A 19479-nucleotide genomic window follows, 5' to 3' on the forward strand; every position below is an offset into this window, starting at 1 on the left:
AGTACCTGTACCTAAACAGGAATATAATAATAATAACTTCATTTGTTTCCATATTTAATTCAAGGCCACCTGGAAATTCTAATTTTATTTCCTGTTGGAGGTAGTTTGTTTACAACAAAACAAAAATTATCTTAATAGGTTTCATTTATATATGTTTAAAATACAGAAATATAGAATGTTTTGGAAAACATATAATATTGTCCAGATAAACTAAGGTTGTGTGTTCAATCTAGTCAGGGCACATGCAAGAATCAGCCAACGGCCGAAACCGGTTTTGCTCAGTGGATAGAGCGTCGGCCTGCGGACTGAAGGGTCCTGGGTTTGATTCCGGTCAAGGGCGTGTACTATGGTTGCGGGCGCATCCCCAGTGGGGGGTGTGCAGGAGGCAGCTGATCGATATGTCTCTCTCATCGATGTTTCTGGCTCTCTGTCCCTCTCTTCCTCTTTGTATTTTTTTTTTAAAAATATATTTTATTGATTTTTGTACAGAGAGGAAGGGAGAGAGACAGAGAGTCAGAAACATCGATGAGAGAGAGTCATCGATCAGCTGCCTCTTGCACACCCCCCACCGGGGACATGCCCGCAACCAAGGCACATGCCCTTGACCGGAATCGAACCCGGGTCCCTTCAGTCCCCAAGCCGACACTCCATCCATTGAGCCAAACCGGTCCCGGCTCTTCCTCTTTGTAAAAAGTCAATAAAATATATTTAAAAAAGAGCCAAAGAATGCATAGATTAGGTAAGTGAAACAGTAAATCCATGTTTCTCTATGTCCCTTCCTGTCTGTAAAAATAAAATATGGAACTCCAGTTACCTAGAACAGTGATTTTCAACTGTGTGCTGCAAGAATTTTTAAAATGTGCAATACCTGACTTGTCAGGGGTACTGACCTCTGTTGCCTTAGATTGTCAAAATGACAGCCAACACAACAGCTATCTGGTGTGAATGAAAAATTAGTACCTATTTTGTCAGAACATTTTTGGTGTGCCACAGAAGATTAGTAATTTATGTGTACCATGAGATGAAAAAGGTTGAAAATTGATTAACTGGAACATCTGGTCTTTGAGACGATCCACTTTTTTCAAAAGCCCAAGTCAGCTATTCTTTGGGGGAAATTTGCTTTTTCTGTTCTTGAGAAGTAATCTGCTTTGGGGGAGGATTTGGTGGGTATCCATTTCCTGTTAACTTATATTTGGCCAAATTAGTTTATCACGAGCAGCGGACAACCCTGAGTAATTCTTATCACATCCTCTATTTTTTCTTCTTTCTGAAATACGTTTTGATTGATTTTGGAGAGAAACATCTATGAGAACCATCCGTGAGCTGCTTCCTGCATGCCCCCTACTGAGGATCGAGCCGCCACCCTCCATCCTATTTTTATTTTTATATATTTTTTTTGATTTATTGATTTTTTACAGAGAGGAAGGGAGAGGGACAGAGCATTAGAAACCTCTATGGGGGAGAAACACATCAAGTGCCTCCTGCACATCCGCTACTGGGGATGTGCCCACAACCAAGGCACAAGCCCTTAACCCGAATCGAACCTGGGACCTTTCAGGCGATGCTCTATCCGCTGAGCCATACGGGCTTCGGCCACCTCCTTTTTGATTTGTGTAAACAGTTAACACATCTGTGTGCCCCTCCTGGGTCCTCCCCGGGCCGCGGGGGCGGGGGCGGCGGCGGCGGCGGCGGCGGCGGCAGGAACTGGGTGGGAGGACCGGCGCGGGGGCGGGCCCGGCGACGTCAGTGCCGGCCCTCCGCGGTGGCGCCATCTTCCCGGCCGCGGGAGGGGTCACGGTCAGTGCCGGGCGGCAGGACGGAGGCTGAGCTCCGGCGGCGGTCCTCGCCCACGGAAGGTACGAGCGGCCGGGTTCCTGGGGGACCTGCGGCGGCGGGTGCCCCCGGGGGAGGGACAGCGGGAGGCGGCGGCGGCGCGGACCCCGGTGGCCTGAGCGGCTCAGCCTCTGGTCCCCGAACCTCGACGTTAGCGCTCGCCTCCCTCCGTGCGGGTCTCCGGCTGAAGAAGTGATTCCTTTGTGTCTTGTCTTTGCGGGGAGCCTGCTGTGTCCTGCGGCTGCCTGTCCCGCCGGGAACGTGAGGGGGGTCCTAGGCCCCGGAGCCCCCGGCAGGGCGCGGGCTGAGGGCGGCCCGGGCGGTGGGAGCCGGGCACCTCCCGGGAGCTGCCGCCCCGAGGTCACCATCCGGGGTCTCCCGAGGCCGCCATCGGAGTGAAGCGTCTTTCTCTCCAGCCCCGCGCTTGGCTCGGTGTCAGCGGCGCCGAGGACGGAGGGTCCCGGTTCGATTCCCGTCCAGGGCTCCCGTGGCCGTGTCTCTCACACGGAAGTTTCCGTGCCTCCCCTCGCTTCCACTCCCTAACATCACTGCGGAGAATCCCGGGCGAGGGCACACGGACATCCCCTCCTCCTCTGTCCGTAGGTGCCTTTCCCGGGGCGGCCGGGGGACCATGGAGCCCGGAGCGCGCCCCGCGGGCAGCCCCGCCGCGCTCTCCCGCGAGTACAAGCTGGTGATGCTGGGCGCCGGCGGCGTGGGCAAGAGCGGTAGGTGACCTCCCTTCCGTCTTAGGCACACTGAGGGTGGCCTTCCGAAAGCAAATGGCCTCCCTCAGACCCGGCGGGAGACCGGCTGTCATGCAGGCGACACTTGGGAGTTCTCTCTGTGGGCCCGTCACCTTGGTGTGAGCTTAACTTTCGTTTCTTGTTTTGAAGCCATGACCATGCAGTTCATCAGCCACCGCTTCCCAGAAGATCACGACCCCACCATCGGTAAGTCAGATGGTCACACGGGGGTCTAAATAACCCGTAAGAAGGTCTTGGTGTCATTTAAAATATATATATATATATATATATATATGTTTTGCCGAAACCGGTTTGGCTCAGAAGTAGAGCGTCGGTCTGTGGACTGAAAGGTCCCGGGTTCGATTCCGGTCAAGGGCATGTACGTTGGTTGCGGGCACATCGGGATGTGCAAGAGGCAGCTGGTCGATGTTTCTCTCTCATCGACGTTTCTAGCTCTCTATCCCTCTCCCTTCCTCCCTGTAAAAAATCAATAAAATATATTAAAAAATATATATATATATTTATAAATATATATCCTTCTCCCTTCCTCCCTGTAAAAAATCAATATATATATATATATATATATATATATATATATATATATATATATATATTTTTTTTTTTTTTTTTTTACAGGGAGGAAGGGAGAAGGACTTAGAAACATTGATCAGCTGCCTCCTGCAAACCCCCTGCTGGGGATGTGCCCGCAACGCAGGTACATGCCCTTGACCGGAACCAAACCTGGGATCTTTGGGATCCTACAGTCTGCAGGCCGAAGCTCTATCCATTGAGCCAAACTGGTTAGGGCATTGGTGTCAATTTTTAAAACAGTTTTTAACTACATTTTGAGCCTCTTTTGGTGTCTAATTCAGATCTATTTAATAGGAGTATCAGAGCAGTGGGTAAGCAAATGAATTTTCCTTTTCCTCACTTTACTCTATTTGGATATAAGCCATGGTTTTATTGGACATGAATGGGACAATTTCTTTGTCCCATTTTTATGGTTGTACTGTATTGCTAGGTTCAAGGAAAAGTTTAAAGGCCACTTAACAGAAACCTTTTGCTGTCGGTTCTCTAAGGGTCTGACTTGAGACTGACTCTCTAGCTATGAGTCAGCTGGTTTGAACTTCCACAAAAGGAAGCAGAAAAACAAGTAGAGCCAGCCTGCTGAACTCTTACAGTCCAGCTCTCCAGAGCCTGGACGTCCACTCACAAGCTTGTCATTTACTTCCTTGTAGCTCAAGTTCACTATACAGTAAGGTCTGCCTTCATGTCTTTTGTAATCCTTAGTGCTCTTTTGTTGGCAAAATGCTATTAGAATAAAAAGTAACTTTATTTTACCTTTAAAAAAAATTGCCTTTCTCTACAAAGACTAGGAATATTATTGTTATTCATGAACCACAAGGAAACAGATTTGAACTAAGGGTTGTGTCTCAGGATAAAAGGCATAAGGACAGGGGAGAGCACAGATCTGCTATCCTGCTGGTATTTTCAGGATGTAACACTTAGTCATGGACCTGTGACTCTAGGAAGGATTTCGATTGAGTCAGGCCTCTGCTGCTCTGTTTTCCACAAAGTCTGTGCTCACCCAGCTCTGGATGTGGTCATTTCATAGAGAGGTAACTGTTGTGGATGAGGGAGATGGAAACAGTGCTTGCTTTTTTCATGTACTGTATTAGAGTTAGAACATTGTTCAGAGATTCAAACTCGGGGGGAAATTCTAGGAATAAAACCGAGTTAGGGTTTAGGATAATTAGAATTAAAAAAAAAAAAATCCCCCCCATTGATTGTTCTTTTTTTCAATAAGAAACTTCCTTGACAATATTAACTGATTCACCAGTACATACCATGTCACTTGAGTTCCTGTCATGTCCCAGCAGTGTGATAGGCCGTGGGAGTAGAGAGGTGTCTGTTCCCAGTGAGTTTATAATGTAGTACATTTTGTTTTCAACTGTGGCTGTTAGTAACGAGTACACATATTAAATATGTGTGTGTGTACCCATATGCACCTGTAATTAAAATTCACGAAACTGTATTTACCTCACTATACGTGGTACAGTCTGGTATTTTCTCTTTTATTAAAGGTTTTTGCTTGTTTATTTTAATGCTATTTTAATGAATTTAATGTCCCAACTCATTAAATTCATTCACAATTCACTAATCCTAATGGATTGTGTCCTGTAGTTTGAGAAACATTGATTTAGTTGGCTCTTCACTTTTGAGGAAGAATCAGAAGCAGGGGTTCAAGAAAAAAGTTTTGATAAGAAAATACATCAGGCCGAAACCAGTTTGGCTCAATGGATATAGAGCATCGGCCTGCGGACTGAAAGGTCCCAGGTTCGATTCTGGTCAAGGGCATGTACCGTGGTTGCGGGCACATCCCAGTAGGGGGTGTACAAGAGGCAGCTGATCAATGTTGCTCTCTCATCGATGTTTCTAACTATTCCTCTCCCTTCCTCTTTGTAAAAAAATCAATAAAATATATTTTAAAAAATTATTTAAAAAAAGAAAGAAATTTGCTTCCATAAAGGAGAAATTAATGACACTGGATTATTTAGACTTTTTTCTCTTTTCTATAGTATTAAAATGAGGAGGAACTATAGTATATAGCTTTTGAATCAAGACATCCCTGGGTTTTAATTCTGGCTATGTCATTAATTAATGTATAATGTAGGGAGATTTAATTTTTAGAGTTTAACTTTTTAAATCTGTAAAATGGAGATAATAATACCTCATTGGATTATTATAGAATGAGTTAATGTATATAAATTACTTAATGTAATGCCTGCAAGTTACTTTTTTGGCCTAATATTTTTTTTTAAATGATCTCAGAATCCTTTTTAACTTAGAATTATAGGTGAGATCTTGTAAATCTAAGCTATGAATAAATTTACATCACTGCGTAAGTGAAAAAATATATTTAGTTGAAGACCCACTTTACGAATCTCAATAGATTTAGCATACTGCCCAAGAAAATGTGGACACTTAAAGAACTTACGTAATCTGCTTTTCCATACGATGAATTTTAAAGTAGGGTTGCATATTCCTGTGTCTATGGGGTCACAGTACACCTTTCTTCCTTTCTATAGAAGATGCTTATAAAATCCGGATCCGGATTGATGATGAGCCTGCCAATCTGGATATTTTGGATACAGCTGGACAGGTATCTAATCCCAGAATGCTCTGAATAAGACATTTTCACTCTAGAAACGAGGGGGGAAGGCTTACGCAGAGAATATCACCAGTTCATGTCTTTTAATTTTTCATGCACTCTGACTCAGGATAGCAGGTAATTGATATATCTCTTCCTTAATCTGAAATAAATAGATAATATATACGTAGTTCTAGGTTGCATCACTACATTACTGACCCTTGTTTCCCTCTAGGCAGAGTTTACAGCCATGAGAGATCAGTACATGAGGGCAGGAGAAGGGTTTATCATCTGTTACTCTATCACCGATCGTCGAAGTTTTCATGAAGTGCGGGAATTTAAACAGCTTATTTATCGAGTTCGACGTACTGATGACACACCTGTGGTTCTTGTAGGAAACAAGTCTGATCTAAAGCAGCTAAGACAGGTGAGGATGGAGTTGAAAATGCTACCTGTAACCTAATGGGATTAGTCGTTTCTGTTTATAGATTCCTCTGTCTGAAAGTAAAAATTAAAAATTAGCTTCTGCCTAACCTTGAAAATTTCCTGGTATATACTAATTTTCTATCATTTGGGATCAAAATCTGGATTTCAGGAATTAGTTTATAGGACAGAATCCATAGGACAATAATCAGATGGCATAGAATAGGTAGTAAATGAAGGATCGTGGAATGTTCAATTCTTAAAACCTCAGAAATGTTGCATCTGGAGAAACTGAAATTAGACTTGAAGATATACTTTCTGATGATGAGGATTGAGTCCTGGAAGAAGAGAATAAGAGAAACTGTAGGGGATTTTAGAATAAGCCATACATTTCAAGTTAGCAATGATGTTTGACTTGTTGCTGTTCCGTGTAGAGTTTCTGAAGGTGTAGTGAAATGGGCACATTCGTGGCTACTACTGGAAACAATGAATGGTACCAATTGTTGGCAGTAGTTTGACTTTGAAAAATTTATTTAGAGATTTATATGTAAAATGTTTATTGCCAGGCTCTTTATGGTAACAAAAAATTAGAAAAAGCCTAAATACCCAAAAGTAGGAGAAATTATGGTATATCCATAATTGAATAATCAATTTTGGGTTCCTTACAGTGTTCAGTATTGTAGTTTAAATACGCATCTGTTTGCCTCGTGTTTTACTTTTTTAAAAATATATATATATTGCCGAAACCGGTTTGGCTCAGTGGATAGAGCGTCGGCCTGCGGACTGAAGGGTCCCAGGTTCGATTCCAGTTAAAGGCATGTACCTTGGTTGCGGGCACATCCCCAGTAGGGGGTGTGCAAGAGGCAGCTGATCGATGATTCTCATTGATGTTTCTAACTCTCTATCCCTCTCTCTTCCTCTCTCTAAAAAATCAATAAAATTATTAATAAAATTATTGATTTTATTGATTTTTTAGAGAGGAAGAGAGAGGGATAGAGAGAAACATCAATGAGAGAGAAACATCGATCAGCCGCCTCCCTCATACCTCCTAATGGGGACGTGCCCGCAACCAAGGTACATGCCCTTGACTGGAATCGAACCCGGGACCCTTCAGTCCGCAGGCCGACGCTCTATCCACTGAGCCAAACTGGTTAGGGTGTGTTTTACTTTTTTTAAATGAAAAGTATGAAGAAAATGCAGATTACACTTTTGATATCTATAACTGTTCCCTATTGCAAAGAGTTATCTTTAAAATAGAGTAGACAGCCGAAACCGGTTGTGGACACATCCCCAGTGGGGGGTGTGCAGGAGGCAGGGATCGATGTTTCTCTCATCTATGTTTCTAACTCTCTATCCTCCCTTTCTCTCTGTAAAAAATCAATAAAATATATTTAAAAATAAATAAATAAAATAGAGTAGTCATAAATTCACCTAACTTGAAGGCAGAAGGAATCAGAACACATGTAAGTTAACCTCCCAACATTACAAAAGTCACTGTACTCTGCTTGAATACCTCCAGAGTTGAGGAGTAGTTGTCATTGTTTCCCACGTGTATCACTACACATTTTCTCTGTTTACATTTTTAAAGGTCACTAAAGAAGAAGGATCGGCTTTGGCCCGAGAATTCAGCTGTCCCTTCTTTGAGACATCTGCTGCATACCGATACTTCATTGACGATGTATTCCACGCCCTTGTCCGGGAGATACGTAGGAAAGAAAAGGAGGCCGTACTGGCCATGGAGAAAAAATCTAAACCCAAAAACAGTGTATGGAAGAGGCTAAAATCACCATTCCGGAAGAAGAAGGATTCAGTAACTTGAAGTTGTAAAGTGTTTACGTGTGAACTGCAGTGCTTAATCAAAGCAGTCCAGTAACCGGCATTAGTGAGCATGGTGCCTGCTCTCTCTCCTGTTATGACCGTTATTTTTAAAGTAACTGATGAAGGGGACATGCCTACTAGGAGTTTTCAGTGATGTGGTATTTAATATATTGTCTCTTAGCTAATTCTGATTTATTAACCCAGTGGAGCACTTTCTGCTTTTAAATTGTCACATTAGAATTTGATCTACCATAGTTTTGGGTTCTGTTGCTGATTAATTAATTAATGTAAATTGTTTATATCCAGGGGAATATATATATACCAAGTGTATTTGACTAAGCTCATCAGAGGAATTTTTTGCCATGCACTATTCCTCATTATCTTCTCAGTTTCCTGGGACTGTCCCAGAGAAGGACCTCTGTCTTTTCTATTCACACTGTGCTTCCTGGAAACAACAAAAACCAGATGGGGAAACCAGTGCTGAAGAGACAGGTGCTGAAGTTCAGCAAGTAGCTGGAGAACTGACTCCTGTTATAGGTTGTGGAGTGATGAGATTTGGGGAAGTAGGCCATGCATTTACAGGAACTTGGCTAGAAAAACAGTCGGGTCAGACAGTGTTCCTAGTACATACCTGGCTTTTCTAAGAAATGTACTAGGATGGTTGAGAACAAACAAGCATATAAAATACAATGAAGGGTTCTCCTATGAGGTTATTTTACTCTTTCTTTCAGGGTTTTCTTTACCTTCAAAGGTAAATACTTAGGGAACCATTACTGGATTCCACACTCATTTAATTTAAAGCCTTAGTTGGGATAGCCATTGCCTTGTAGGGGTTTCTTTCCCCCCCAGAAATGCACTTACCAATACATTTATAGTAATTGTTCCCTAGTGCTTCCCCTTAGCATCCCTGTGCGCGCACGCGCGCGCTCTCTCTCTCTCTCTCTCTCTCTCTCTCTCTCTCTCTCTCTCTTTTTTTTTTCTTGTGGCACGTTTATTTATCTTAAAAGCTATATTTTGTGTTACTGTTTTCCTGAAACACACAGTGTGATAGACGTGGCTACATACAGTGTCTTTAGAAATAAAAGGATAGCATAGGAAAAATGGGTTACTTGGTTCTCATTTGTTAGCATTTGGTGAACATCTAGGACCTAGAGAGCAATGACCAAGGGCATTTTATTTAGAATGTCAGCCTTGTTTTATGTATGAAATGGTAGTATTCCTGAGTACCCGGACCAGATTGTAAGTGCACCGAGGAGATCTGTGGTCAAGATCAACGGTTTTCAAACTTTGTTGTTGTTTTGTTACTTAGATTCCACACATGAGTGCGATCGTGTGATACGTGTCTTTCACTGACTGACTTATTTCACTTAGCATGATACTCTCCAAGTCCCTCCATGCTATCTCAAAGGATAAGAGATTCTTTTTTATTGCTGCATGGTATTCCATGGTATAAATATACCACAGCTTTTTTATCCACTCATCTACTGATGGGCACTTAGACTGTTTCCAGATCTTAGCTATTGTAAATTGAACATAGGGGTGCATACATTCTTTCTGATTGGTGCTTTGGGTTTCTTAGGATATATTCCTAGAAGTGTGATCACTATGTTAAATGGCAGTTCCATATTTACTTTTTTTAAAAATATATTTTATTGATATTTTACAGAGAGGAAGGGAAAGAGATAGAGAGCTAGAAACGTCAACGAGAGAGAAACATCGACCAGCTGCCTCCCGCACACCCCCCACCAGGGATGTGCCTGCAACCAATGCACATACCCTTGACTGGAATTGAACCCGGGACCCCTCAGTCCGCAGACCGACACTCTACCACTGAGCCAAACCGGTTTCAGCCATATTTAATTTTTTGAGGAATGGTTATACCAGTCTGCATTCCCACCAGCAGTGAATGAGGGTTCCCTTTTCTCTGCATCCTCACCAGCACTTGTCATTTGTTGATTTGATGATAGCCATTCTGACAGGCGTAAAATGGTACCTCATTGTCATTTTGATTTGCATCTTTCAGATGATAGTGACTTTGACATTTTTTCATATGTCTCTTGGCCATCTGTATGTCCTCTTTGGAGAAGTGTCTATTTAGATTCTTTGCCCATTTTTTAATTGGATTGCTTGTCTTCCTTTGCTAAGTTGTATGAGTTACTTTTATATTTTGGATATTAACCCTTTATCAGATATATCATTGCCAAATATGTTCTCCCATGCTGTGGGCTCTCTTTTCATTTTGTTGATGGTTTCTCTTGCTGTGCAGAAGCTTTTTATTCATATGTAGCCCCATTTGTTTATTTTTTCCTTAGTTTCCTTTGCCTTAGGAGATGTATCTATAAACCTATTGCCATGAGAGACGTCTGAAAATTTGTTGCCTGTGGTTTCTTCTAGGATGTTTATGGTTTCATGACTTACATTTAAGTCCTTTACCCATTTTGAGCTTATTGTGTCTGGTGTAAGTTGGTGGTCTAGTTTCATTTTTTTGCATGTATCTGTCCAATTTTCCCAACACCATTTATTGAAGAGACTGTCTTGACTCTACTGTATGCTCTTGCCTCTTTTGTCAAATATTAATTGAATATACTGGCTTAGGTCGATTTCTGGGGTCTCTGTTCTGTTCCATTGATCTATATGCCTGTTCTTGTGCCATTACCAAACTGTTTTGATTACAGTGGCTTTGTAGTGTGGCTTGAAATCTGCTATTGTGATTCCTCCAACTTTATTCTTCTTTCTCAAAATTGCTGCAGCTATTTGGGGCCTTTTTTTTATTGTTTAAAGTATTTTGGGGTCTTTTTTGATTCCATATAAATTTTTGGAGTATTTGTTCTAGCTCTGTGAAATATGCCGTTGGTTTTTTTTTGTTTTTTTTAAAATATATATTTTATTGATTTTTCACAGAGAGGGAGAGAGGGAGAGAGAGTTAGAAACATCGATAAGAGAGAATCATCAATCAGCTGCCTCTTGCACACCCCTTACTGGGTATGTGCCCGCAACCAAGGTACATGCCCTTGACCGGAATCGAACCCGGGACCTTTCAGTCCACAGACCAACGCTCTACCACTGAGCCAAACCGGTTTCGGCTGCCGTTGGTATTTTAATAAGGGTTGCATTGAATCTGTAGATTACTTTGGGTATTTCCTGTGCTCTTTAGAAGAGCTAGGCCTGGCAAAATATTGTTAGGCCCTTTGTCAGACTGACTGCATTTTCCATACAGAGAAGAGACCTCAGGAGTTTGAATAAAATTATGTATGTGCCTCCTTGACACTGACAATCACTAGACTTGGTGCTCTGAGAAAGCCTGTGGTATTGATGTTTAACGAGCCAGTCTTGAAGCTTTAAAATTCCCATACGTTGAGTTTCTTATTGAAGATTTCTTTACAAGGACTTCGCAGAATTCACCTCACAGTTTCTGAGCTTTGACAAAGCTTAGCTTAAGAGAATACCACTTTGATAATTTCTTGTCCTGGGAAGAAACAGCTTTAAATATTGGTGGAATTCTCTCTTAGAATCAGGATTGTTTTGATATCTGAACTGGTTATGTGTGAAGATTAAGTGCATAAATGCTAGGAGTAATGTGGCATATGTTGAACATTACACATCACTGAAGCAGGGTTCTTGTCCATTTCAAACTCTAAGAACAGGACTCTGTGCGTAGTGCCTCTTAAAAAGCACATAGCTCAACTTACTGTGTCCTTATTTACAGGCAGAAGGACAGGGTTGAACTTTTCCTTATAATCAATGCTGTATGTTCCAAGTTTAAAGAAAAATAATAGTTGTAAATTTTCTAGCTGAGTAATGGTTCTTTTTTAAAACTCCTGGAAATGTTTTTGCTACCAAATAAGTTATGTCTTATGGTACTCAAGCCATTCAAAAGTAAAAGACCCAGAATTCAAATTACGCAGGACAATCTTACAGGAACCATTGACTGGTTCATGGAGAGGCATGAAGGTAGAAAATAAACGTAGTACTATTCTATTTTAACAGTATTTCACCATATTTAAACTAGCCTAGAGCCTTTTAAGTTTAATGCCTTAGCTCTCATTACTAATGATTAGGGCAATGTTATGAGCATCAACCAAGAAGTTGACAGCTAGCTATATAATTATTTGGGATAGACAAGGTAGCAGAGAATATTTCCAGAAAGAAAAATATGTAATACAGGAGGGAATTTGAGTTGTGTATAAGAAAAATAACAAATCAGTGTTTTTAAGACTATCCCTGCCAGGGCTTTCCCCTTCAGGAGCACACCTACGCCTTTCTCCCCTCGCAGGTGTGCATCTTGTAAACTCTAACGGTCCCCATGAGACTTGCAACCAGGGGAGCAATGGGCAGTGGCAGCTCATCCTGGGCTAACCCCCAAACCTGTCTTAGAGGCCCCCTTTTCTCTGACTTTTCAGTAAGTCAACAGCAGCTCCTTTTTGGCTCACTTTAGTCTTCAGTCACTGTGACTTTTACTTTCCAGCGAGCAAACACAGCAGCTGGCCTAGGCTTCTACCCTACGCCCTTCCTTGTTTCACTGTCCCCAGCTTTAACAAATGTCCTCTCAAAATAAAAATCAAAAAAGACTATCACTGTTATATATTTGATTGTTGGATTAATTAGCCCATCAGTTAGTATTGAGAATTCTCTTCATGGTGCTAGTTTGAGGGATATATATCTAGTGCATGTAATTTATAAGCTCTAAGTAGTCAGCTTTATCCAATTTCAGGGCATTACAATCAATTACTGCCTGGAACTTCGAAGAGAGAAAAATTCAGGGACAAGTTGAAAAGCACTGGAACTATTCGTGCTCTACTAGATTGGTAAGTTACAAAATTTAGAAGCTCGTTTCTAGAATTAACTGTATACTTCAGAAAGGGAAACATGTTTTAACTTCATGATATAATAGCAAGAATTGGTCTGTGATGTTTGGGAAGGCGAAGGGAGAGATATTTTTCACTTACGCTCTTGTATATGGAGACTGTTTGACACAATGCAAAACCTGTAAACAACTTGCTGGGCTTTTACTTACCCATGTATGGGTAGAAATGTTTGGAATCATTGCAATGCGTCCTTTTAAGAAAAGTTTAATGCCATGAGATTTTACATTCTGGAAAGCATTGATTACAATCCATTTTAGTGCTCACCATGCACAGAACACCTTGACAAAGTGCTAGGGAGCATGCCAGGGAGTGCTCCTTCAGTCACATTACCTCTTGAGTGGGGAGAAAGGAAACACATAGAAAATGATAGCTCCTTTCCCACCTGATCAAGGGTAAAGTTGTTTCAAGTGTGTGTACTAAATATGAGAAAACAAGGAATAAATTTTTATTTTAAGGTCATGCTTTTATCTTCACTTCTCTAACTGGGCATCAGTGATGGTAGAGAGGAATTAGTTTGGACTTAAAGGGATGCACTGAGATGGGTAATGAGGACAGGGCAATGAGGTTTGCTGGGGAAAGCAATGGAATGAAAATCAGCGTGTGTGTGTGTGTGTGTGTGTGTGTGTGAACTCCTCTGTGCACACTAAGCACTGTTTTAAGAGCGGCGAGGCTTCTCCCGCCACCGGCTCCATACAGCGCTTCGTGGCGGCAACCCTAACTACCCACCAGCACCCCCAGCCAGGAACTTGGCCACCATGGAGATCACCAGGAGCAAGAATCAGCTGGATGACTGTAAAATGTGTATTGGACACTTGAGCTGGGATACAAGCAGGAAGGGTCTGACTGAACATTTGTCTTGATGTGGGGAAGTTGGAGACGGCACAATTAAAACAGGTCCAGTCACCGGGAGATGAAGGGCATTTGGATTTGTGCTTTTCAAAGATGCTGCTAATGTGGATGAGGTTTTGGAACGGAAAGAACACAAACTGGATGGCAAATTGATAGTTCCCAAAGGGCCAAAGCTTTAAAAGGGAAGCAGCTCCCAAAAAGGTTTTGGGGGGTAGATTGAGCCCAGATACTTCTGAAGAACAAAGAATATTTGGAGCCTTTGGAAAGGTTGAAAATACTGAACTTCTCCGTGAATACAAAAACAAATGAAAGAAGCGGTTTTTGTCTTATCACATATTCAGATGAGAACCAGTGAAGAAATTATTAGAAAGCAGCTATTATCAATTTGGTTCTGGGAAGTATGAAATTATTGTAATATATGCCCCAAAACATACATAGGCAGCAATAACAACAAAAAGGAGGAAGAGATGCTGCAGCTGGTGGACCAGGTGGTACGAGGGGTCTTGGCTGAGACCAATAGAGCACTTCGGCAAGGCCCCAGGAAGGGGTGGCGATCACCACAGCGATTACCAGCCGTACTAGAGGAGGACAGTGGAGAAAACTGAAGGAGATTGCTAAAGTAACCCATCTTGCAAGACAGCATTAAAGATTGGTCTTCTGTTGCTCTAAGATGATTATTTTGTAAAAGACTTGCTAGTGTACAAGACACAACTGTGTCCAACTGTATATAGCCACCAATTTGTCGTCTTTGTTTTTATTTTGTCTTTTGTTCTCTGTTGTTTGGTTCAATATGGATTTGTGTTTATACAAGTTTTATTTGTAGATTTCATGTTAAACCTCAAATAAATGCTTCCTTATGTAATTGTTTTTCTCTGTCAGGTACTATAATAAAAAATAATAAAAAAGAGCTTGGATTCAAAGGATTCAGTGTCCTTGCTTTTGAGCTTTGATAAAATTTGCATGTACAAAACAACTAGAGATCAGTCTTAAAGTAGTATGTTATGTGCTCCAAACTGGGAATATTGTAGGAATTCAGAGGATTTAGTAGATTATGTGCTTCAAAGTGAGAATGTTATAGGAATTCAGACAAGGAATTAGTATAGCGAGGGCAGATCTGAGTAGCTGACTCTTGAAGAGGCAAATTGAGAAGAGACTGACTTTAACTGGAATGCAATAATAAAGATAAGATTTTTAAAAAACTGTAACTTCTGAAGTTTCCCCTCATTCCTAGGCTTTTTTTTTTTTTTTTTTTTTTTAGGTTTTGTTTTGTTCTTGTTGGTTTGTTTTTTTAATCCTCACCCGAGGATATTTTTCCATTGACTTTTAGGGAGAGTGGGAGAGGAAAAGACAGAAATATTGTTTGGTTGCCTCCTGCACGAGTCCTGGCCAGGGCCTAGGCCAAGGAGGAGCCTGCAAAGAGGTATGTCCCCTTGATCAGAATTGAACCCAGGACCCTCCAGGTCACAGGCCAGTGCTCTATCCACTGAGCCAACTGCCCTGGGTGCCCTCATTTCTAGTTTAAAAATTTTTTTAAATATCTTTTTAAAAATATTTTTTATTGATTTCAGAGAAGAAGGGAGAGAGATAGAAACATCAGTGACGAGAGAGAATCATTGATTGGCTGCCTCCTGCACTCCACCTACGAGGGGGGATCGAGCCCGCCACCCAGGCATGTACCTGTGAGCAGAATCGAACCTGGGACCCTTTACTTCACAGGCCAACGCTCTATCCACTGAGCCAAATAGGCAAGGGCAAATTCTTTTTTAATTCATTGAATTTTTAATTTATTTTAATTTATTTTTTTTTTAATGTGTTTTGCTCTGACCGGTTTGACTCAGTGGATAGAGCGTCAGCCAGCGGACTCAAGTGTCCCAGGTTTGATTCCAGTCAAGGGCATGTGCCTTGGTTGTGGGCAAGATGCAGCTGATCGATGTTTCTCATTGGTGTTTCTAACTCTATCCCTCTCCCTTCCTCTCTGTAAAAATCAATAAAATATATTTTAAAAGATTTTTTTTTTATTGAGTTTTAGAGAGAGAGGAAGGGTGAGGGATAGAGAGAAAAATATCCATTGGCCGAAACCGGTTTGACTCAGTGGATAGAGCGTTGGTCTGCGGACTGAAAGGTGCCAGGTTCGATTCCAGTCAAGGGCATGTGCATTGGCTGCGGGCACATCCTCGGTAGGGGGTGTGCAGGCGGCAGCTGGTTGATGTTTCTCTCTCATCGACGTTTCTGACTCTCTATCCCTCTCCCTTCCTCTGTGAAAAATCAATTATATATATATATATATATATATATATATATATATATATATATATATATAATTTAAAAAAAAATTTTTTTTAAAGAAAAACATCCACTGGCTGCCTCCTGCATGGTTCCCACTGGGGATTGAGCCCACAACCCAGGCATGTGCCCTGACTGAGAATCAAACTCGACCTCTTGGCATGCTCAACCTCTAAGCCACACTGGATGGGCTTTTCTTTTTTCTTTTTTTAGAAAAAGGGAGAGAAATGTCTATTTTGTTGTTCCATTTATTCATGCAGTCATTGATTTCTTGTATGTGTCCTGACCAGATATTGAACCACCAATTGAACTACCTGGCCAGGGCCTCATTCCTAATCTTTATTGTTTATTTTCTCAAAAGAATTTTTTCTTACATAAGTTTAGTAAGTTCCTGACAAATGGTAGTGTTGCATCTTTTCCAAACTCAATCTTGAGAAGGAAGAGACAGAGTCTGTAAGTTTGATAAGCACTTGGCTGTAAAGTGCTTTATAGTCCAATACTGAAAATGGATTTGCATAGTCCTGGATTTGCTCAGCTTCAAATTAAAATTTACTTTCAAATTATCTCACATTTTATCAGCACAGCTGGAACTGAAACATTTCCATACAGGAAACTAGTTCTCTGATTAAAGAAATTATTCAGCCCTGGCTGAAATGGCTCAGTGGCTAGAGGGTTGGCCTGCAAACTGAAGGGTTCTGGTTTTGATTCTGGTCAAGGGCACATGCTCAGGTTGCAGGCTCGATACCCAATAGGAGACATGCAGGAGGCAGCCGATCGATGATTCTCATCACTGATGTTTCTATCTCTTCCTCTCCCTTCCTCTCTGAAATCAATAAAAATATATTGAAAAGAAAAGTAAACTCATACCTTGTGATGAAGGAAACTACTGGATCGAACAAAGGACTGATAGATCTTCATGTTTGGGGTGTTCTGAAATTTCCAATCAACTTTTAAATATGGGTTGGCCTTGACACAAAATTACTGAAAATTATTAGCCTTGTCTAATAGTCCTTGCTTAAAACAAAACCCCCAGAATCATTATTGAGCAGCTTTGGTTCAGTGTGTGTACATTTCCAGTACGCATGATCACATCAAGTCACCTAGTTTTTTTAACAAAAGCTGCTGGGGTGGGGACATGTGTCATTTCCTGCCCTTCCCAGAGCTGGTTATGGATAGAGTTTATTACAGTTTTCTCTGAACCAGGAGAAAGTCTTTACTTTTTAAAAAAATGTTTATTGTTGGGAGTATTACAGATGTATCCCTCCCGCCCCCCCCCCTCCCTCTTGTTTCCTCTACTCCTTCCCTGCTCACTGTCTGTCTCCATAAGTAAGACCTTTGGTTCATCTCTTCCCACACCCCTCCCGCCTTCCCTCTGAGATTCCTCAGTGTTCCTTGGTTCCATGCCTCTGATTCCATTTTATTCACCAGTTTATTTTGTTCATTAGACTCCTCTTTTTTTTTCCCCCCAGTAGTTTTTATTGATGTTTAGAGAGAGAGAGGAAGGAAGAGGGAAAGAGAAACAGATGTGAAAGCCTAATATCTATTGGCTGCCTCCTGCACGCCCCCTACCGGGGATTGAGCTGAAATCTGGCCATGCGCCCTGACAAGGAACTGAACCAGCAACATTTCCATTAACAGCCACAGGGGCCAAAGCTGCCCATTTTTAAAAAAATATATATTTTATTGATTTTTTGCAGAGAGGAAGGGAGAGGGAGAGAGAGTTAGAAACATCGATGAGAGAGAAACATCGACCAGCTGCCTCTTGCACAACCAATGTACATGCCCTTGACCGGAATCGAACCTGGGACCCCTCAGTCCGCAGACCAACACTCCACCACTGAGCCAAACCGGTTTCGGCCAAAGCCGCCCATTTTTAAATTGGATTGTTGGCTTTTTTGTGTATCATTAGACTTCTTGTTTGTTTTGATTTTTAGATTCAATTGTTGATAGATATATGTTTGTTGCCATTTTATTCATATTTTTTATCTCTTCTTAAAGAATACCTTTCAACATTTTATATAAAACTGGTTTGCTGGTGATGAACTCCTTTAGCTTTTTCCTGTCTGTGACGCTCTTTATCTGAGCCTCAATTTTAATGAGAGCTTTGCTGAGTAGCGTAATCTTACTGTTCATTATTTTGAATATCATATTGGGCCCACAGAAAGAACCTGGGTCCCTGACAGTTTCAGTGACCCTTTGCCAGTTAGCTCTAAAGATGCTCCCTACTTTTGAACTAATTAGTCCCTCTAGGTGAACTAATACATTTTCTTAATGCTTAACCCAACTTGAATTGGGTTTCCTGTACTGGTAGCCAAAATCACCTTCAGTTTCAAGTTATTCCTACAATCATTTTGTTATATCATGTCCCTGTTTTTAAAACGATTACGTAAAGGGACATATTATATACATCCCATGATTGCAATAAGATAGCTAAAACAAATTGGAAGGAAATGTGCCAAAATGATTGATGTTTGTCTGTAGATGGATACTTTTCCTATTTCTATGAACTTATTATTTTACATGTTTTCTATAATGAGTGACGTTATCAGGGAAAAAATGCACAGAAAATAAGATTGGAAAATAAAATGGTTGTTTAGGTTTTGCAATCTATTGATTTTTCCCTTCTTATTTTTCAATTTTCTTGTATTTATTTTATAATTTGAAAAAATTTTTTGTTCCTTCACTGAAACTTCAATGAGCAGGGACTTTTTCTCCTGCTTCCATTCTCTCTACTCCAAGCATGTACACAGGCAGTATCATTTAGAGAAAATATGAAAACTGAATCATTCCAGACTTTAAGGCAGGCTCAGAAATCCACAAAGAGCACTTGCAGTGGTCCTATTACCCCAGTATATGACTCCAGAGTGTTGCATTAACCTATGTTTTTAAAAAATATATATATCTTATTGATTTTTTACAGAGAGGAATGGAGAGGGATAGAGTTAGATACATCGATGAAAAAGAAACATCCATCAGCTGCCTCCTGCACACTCCCTACCGAGTATGTGCCTGCAACCAAGGTACATGTTCTTGACCTGAATCGAGCCTAGGACCCTTGAGTCTGCAGGCCCACGCTCTATCCATTGAGCCAAACCAGTTAGGGCAACCTATGTTTTCTCTTTTTCTAAATATTTATTGTTGAAAGTACCTATTTTTTTTTCTTTCAGAGCATTTATCAGTTTGCACCTATACATTTGTTATTGTGATTATTTGATTAATGCTTTTCCTCTGCTAAGCTATATAAGAGGACTCTTCTTATCAATGTACTGTATCCCCAGTGTGTGGCATATGGTAGACACTCAAGTAAATAGCTGTTGACTAATGAATGAGTGAACCAACTCAGTCAGTCTAGGCATTGCTTTTGGAATAAATGTTCCCAATTACAGGGGCGGAGTAATTCTCAGCACTCATAACCAACATCTCTCCCCCTGGAGGTTATGGTCGTAGAAGTTACATTTTGAAGGGACAGCAAAAAAGACTAGAAAAAGTAATAGGACAAACAGCAAACCAAGTC

At 41.1% G+C, this 19479-nt stretch overlaps 1 protein-coding gene and 1 pseudogene across 1 annotated transcript; both read left to right on the forward strand.

Moving 5' to 3' along the window:
• The first annotated feature begins 1735 nt into the window (after positions 1 to 1735).
• RIT1 (Ras like without CAAX 1) lies at positions 1736 to 8275 on the forward strand. The gene is made up of 6 exons (XM_036442278.2): positions 1736 to 1856; positions 2437 to 2558; positions 2727 to 2783; positions 5666 to 5739; positions 5963 to 6154; positions 7739 to 8275. Exons 2-6 carry the CDS (start codon positions 2465 to 2467, stop codon positions 7967 to 7969), a joined length of 648 nt encoding a protein of 215 aa, XP_036298171.1. The 5' UTR covers positions 1736 to 1856; positions 2437 to 2464; the 3' UTR covers positions 7970 to 8275.
• A 2785-nt stretch (positions 8276 to 11060) lies between these two features.
• On the forward strand, positions 11061 to 14542 carry LOC118721311 (annotated as a pseudogene).
• The last annotated feature ends 4937 nt before the right edge of the window (positions 14543 to 19479 follow it).

Source organism: Pipistrellus kuhlii, unplaced genomic scaffold (genome assembly GCF_014108245.1).
Source record: "Pipistrellus kuhlii isolate mPipKuh1 unplaced genomic scaffold, mPipKuh1.p scaffold_m20_p_18, whole genome shotgun sequence".
NCBI classification, from domain to species: Eukaryota; Metazoa; Chordata; class Mammalia; order Chiroptera; family Vespertilionidae; genus Pipistrellus; species Pipistrellus kuhlii.